A 4,546-nucleotide genomic window follows, 5' to 3' on the forward strand; every position below is an offset into this window, starting at 1 on the left:
GAATGCCATGTCTCCGCGAACAACGCCTTTGTCTTTTGCATATGTAATAGCTCTTGTCGGCAGTCTTTGGATAGAAACTTGGCATACGGGTGTTTTTTGTTGTATTTTTGTGTGGGCGGACGGGCAGTGAGGTGCGTAGATGAATGCATAGGACCAGCTCTTGTAAAGGCGAGGGAATCTCTTCTTTGTTTTTCAAATACAATACAAAATAGGCAGTACAGTCAAAATTTCTTTAATTGTGTCATTTTTTGTTTTCAAGTACGTGGTGGTTTTGAACAGAAATAAAGAAGATGGAAAACTGGGTCAACGCATGAAACATTTTCTTTTAAATACTTGGCGGCTAAACTAATTACAAACATAACGAGATGACTATAACTACGTCGGTATACTGAAAGGAGGAGTATTTTACATAGGTCTCTTTGGTGTAATTAGAGGAGGGTTTTTTTATTATTCATTCAATAACTTACATAGAAACATAAAAGACCTCAGAAGAATGAGGATGAATTTAATGAGTACAGTCGTCATACTCCGACTTGGAGTGTGAGGCTCTAATCTAGGTTTCCTCAGTATTGCGATGTGGAGTGAGTTGCTTTACGTAACCCTTGTTAATTTTTATTTTTTATTTTTTTCGTTTTTCTCTTTGCCCCACATTTTCTTTGCGGTGACTGCCCAACTACTCTCACACACACAACCAATATTCGAAAGATTTTGTAATAAAAATAGAACAGTTTTGGCTTCGTTAAACTAGACATGGTGTCTACTCAAGCTTTCGTGAACAGGAAGAAAACAACGTTTGCTACAAGCGACACACGACATTCGGTGCCTCGAACAACAGGGGAGAAACTTACGAAACTTCCGGGGTTTACTTATTTGTACAATTGCAATACCAATATCAAACCAAACACAAGAGAAAGGAAAATACCTAATTGACATACGATCTCGTTCGGGTGACGCTCACAATTATAATAAATCACACAAGACCCGCCGGATGGCAGCGCGACTTGCCCTTTGAAGATATAAGATAGTTCGCAACCTTCACAGGCCACTGTTTTTTTTTTGTTTCTCTTTTTAAAATGAATGGTATGCCGTACGCTGAGGCTGAGGCTAGGGGGCGGGGGACTCACTAAGAGGCCGTGTACGTCGTTTTGAAGATCGCGAGAGGTGTCGAGACGGAGGCCGCGGTCGTCTCCGGATGAAGATGCGGTGAGTGATGTGGAGTAGAGAAGTGGCTGCGGTAGCGCGGGAGGGGAGGACCGCCAGGCTCCAGCAGGACGGTCACGTGGTTAAGGAGGAGCGGGCCAGCGCGGCGGCGGAGAGGCAGGCGGAAGGCGATGCAGAAGAATCTGACGGAACGCAAAAACACAAGACGGGCGGCGTGTTACGTTCGCTCTCAGGGAGTCCGCGACCAATCGGGCGGTGTGCGCGGTTCAGTGCGCAGGCCGCCGCATCGCCCGCGCCGCTACTTCTCCGCGCCAAAGCGACACGCGTCGAGACAATGCTGGCATATATCGTTTCTGGCCTCGTGATATCGTTAAATACCAGATTTGTCAGATTCGTTCACTTTGTACCTCTCTGTCTCCTCGTGGGACGGCTCAGAGCCCGGCGTCGCAGAAGTAGTCGGCGCCCAGCTGCTCGTCCTCCGTCTCCAGCCGCTTCAGGTAGACCGTGACGGCGTTGTCGTAGCGGCCGCTCGACACGAGGCGCACGTTGAGGGCGCCGCAGAGCACGCTCATGGGTCGGCCTAACAACCAACAGTCAAAATTATTATTCTTCTGATTTTTTCTACAACTCTATGTTTCTTGTTACATATATCATTTTTTTTTAAAACTTTTTTCCAATAACTTGTAAGGCTACAATTGATTTGTGTTCGTTTTTCTAAAAAAAAATTCACGATAAATTGCGCTTTGGCGAACAGACTCACCGGCGCTCGTGTCTAGCCCGCACACCGATCCGAATACCGTGACGGGCGCCGCTAGTTCGGTCGCAAAGCCCAAGCCCGTGACCTGCACGAAGTCGTCCAAACCTCGCTTCTCACACTGAAAACAGGAAACAAAAAATATCACAGTGTATTGTTCACCCTATGAAATTGATTGGCCTCACACTGGGAAAACAAAGGTGCCGAGCCCTATCTAGTCCTAAGGCAGGTTTAGTGCTTTGGCAAAGGCGCTAAAACGGCCAAAGGCACTACTAAATTTTTAGCATCTTTGGGGTTCTTTAGTGCCTTTATGAAGGCACTAAACTCAAAATTTCTTTAGCACCCCTGGGAAGGCACGACTTAGCACCTTTGTTATTTCGGTGTACTCAATTTTTCGGCGAGCACCCTTTGCTTTACACCCTGTACTGCGTGGGCGGACCGAAGTCGAACCCCGCTCCCCCGGACGTCAGAATGGCGCCCGGCCCGACCCAGCCCAGTCCCAGTCCGTGTTGCGCACTCGAGGGGCGTCGCATTGGACCACCCCTTCTGTCACCATAGAGGTCCTACCTACTTTGTCTCTTTACTACACGCCGGGGGGTCCTCCGGAGCGCTCGCGGCCCCTCCCACGGGCCACTCACAGTGTCCCTCCTATACCTCTGGGCCGAAATATTCCGCGATCTCCGTATGGCGCTGCCACATGGGACGCCCCCTGACCCCCCGGGGCCCCGACGTCCAGGAAGGCGTTGGCGGCGGCCGCCTCGTGCCCGCGGGCCGCCATGCATGCTTAATGCGCGCCGCCCGATCAGCACGCACAAAGGGCAGCGCCGTGTTGTTGCTTCCACCTCCGCGTACGCCCGCGTGTGTGTTCCCTCACCCCCTTGCCCTCCGGATACACACTCTGGAGATTAAACAACTGCCCCTCCCCCTCCCCTCCCTTGACCAACAACACGCTCACAAAAAACATTGGCCGCGCACCGCGCGACGATACTCACCTTGTGGATGGTGCCGGTCTCGGGCTCCATGTTGGGGTGCTTCTCGTTGACGCCCACCTGCAGCTGCAGGATGCGCAGTTCGGACGGGAAGATGGTCGTCACCGTGCAGTTGCGCCGCTTGCCGAAGTTTCGCAGCGTGATGACCTCGTTGCCCTCCGACAGCACGCTGCACGCTGCGAAAGAGCATCGGGCAGAAACGCCGCGTTGTGTTAAGGCCACGCCACAATGTGACTCGTAGTTACTTCCCGGCTGTACTGTACTGTTCGAAAGTTTTCCAGAAAACCATAGTTTCTTTTTCTAGAAATTTTTTGAAAAAAAAAGGGGAAATTTTTCAAGAAAAACTATTAAAAATGAAATTAAAATAATTGATTTTTTTTTCCAAGAATACTTTTCTGTAAAGTTAAAATCCTATACACATGGTGCTGCTACTCCCACCTTGAACCGCCCTTCTGTCTACCCCTTTCCCGTTCCTACCCTCTGCTTCATCAGGGGTGGAATTGTCAATCGACGCCGCGAAAGGGCACCGCTGCGGTGGCCACCGCGGTGGGGCGCCTGAGTGCTGGGAGGGGGGAGGGGGCTAGAGACACGCACCCTTTTCCCCTCACATGTCATCTTAGTGTATGGAACACTCCCCCTTCTCCCTCCGTAATACTAAAAATTTTAGGTATTCAAGAACGTCTTTCCCAAGTGCAGGGAAACTCACTACACAGAAAAAAAGAATATCTTACACCCCCTCTCATAAAAGAAAAGTAAGAGAAAGACAATTTGATGGCGGATGCTTACGGCTGGTGTTGCGGACGAACCGGACGGAGACGGCGAACCTGCCGCCGGCCGGCAGGATGTACGACACCTGTGCGGCGTTCTGCGACGCCTCGAACACCTGCGTGTGCTCCACGCCGCAGAGGCTGGTATGCCTCTCGCCGTCGGGCTTGGGGTGGTCGTGGGTCTGGGGCAGGTACTGGTTCTGGTAGTCCCAGCCGTCCGTCACCTAAACAGCCATTGCATGGTGGAAAAAAAATATCACCTGTCTTACACAATTAAAACACCTTCGCAGCGACCTGGGTATTACATCATGAGTGACGTCGCTTTGCTGAAGTACAGTATATGTTTACAGTGGTAATTAGTAATTGAAGTGTAGCTCTTCTCTTCCAAGAAAGCAGCGCCAGGTTCTGTATTGTGGTTACGGAACACAATGTCTGTGACAGATGCCTGCTTTGGATTGGCGCGTGTGGGCGTATGCCGTACGTATACAAGCAGAATGGACTAATTGGCATTTCGTGAAGTAGTGTGGGACTCCCTCCCCCCCCCCTCCCACTTGTCTCCGCTGTCCTCTGCTGCTCCGCTCAGTCGGCTGCCTGAAATAACTCCATCTCCCTTGGCACTCCTCTCTCCCGAGCCGGGGCCCGCCGAGCGCCTGTGAAGCGTGGGGTAGGCAGTCCGCCGCGCTCCCGTGCGCGACGGGCCGGTCCACGGCCGGGATGCTGTGTGGAGTGGAGGTGAGGCCGAGGCGTAGGCGGCCCGCCTGGACCCTACTGAACCTCTTTAGAACTAGACTCTAGACTAGAGATTGTAAAGTCCGAAATTTTTCCGGACTGTTGGCAACTTTTTTCAATAAGAAAGAAAGAAAAAAAGATGATAT

General features: G+C 51.1%; 1 protein-coding gene across 1 annotated transcript in view; it reads right to left on the minus strand.

The window, feature by feature from the left end:
• Nucleotides 1–216: 216 nt before the first annotated feature.
• The window catches only part of LOC113206620 (corticotropin-releasing factor-binding protein), a gene marked incomplete in the record, with an annotated part of 29,137 nt that continues 24,807 nt past the window's right edge, over nucleotides 217–4,546 (minus strand). Inside the window, 5 exon segments of the mRNA XM_052270463.1 lie at nucleotides 217–1,343; nucleotides 1,569–1,741; nucleotides 1,922–2,036; nucleotides 2,908–3,080; nucleotides 3,691–3,895. Coding sequence (XP_052126423.1) covers nucleotides 1,593–1,741; nucleotides 1,922–2,036; nucleotides 2,908–3,080; nucleotides 3,691–3,895 — 642 coding nt within the window.

The sequence above is a fragment of the Frankliniella occidentalis genome, unplaced genomic scaffold (genome assembly GCF_000697945.3).
Source record: "Frankliniella occidentalis isolate FOCC.00 unplaced genomic scaffold, Focc_3.1 Scaffold124, whole genome shotgun sequence".
NCBI lineage: Eukaryota > Metazoa > Arthropoda > Insecta > Thysanoptera > Thripidae > Frankliniella > Frankliniella occidentalis.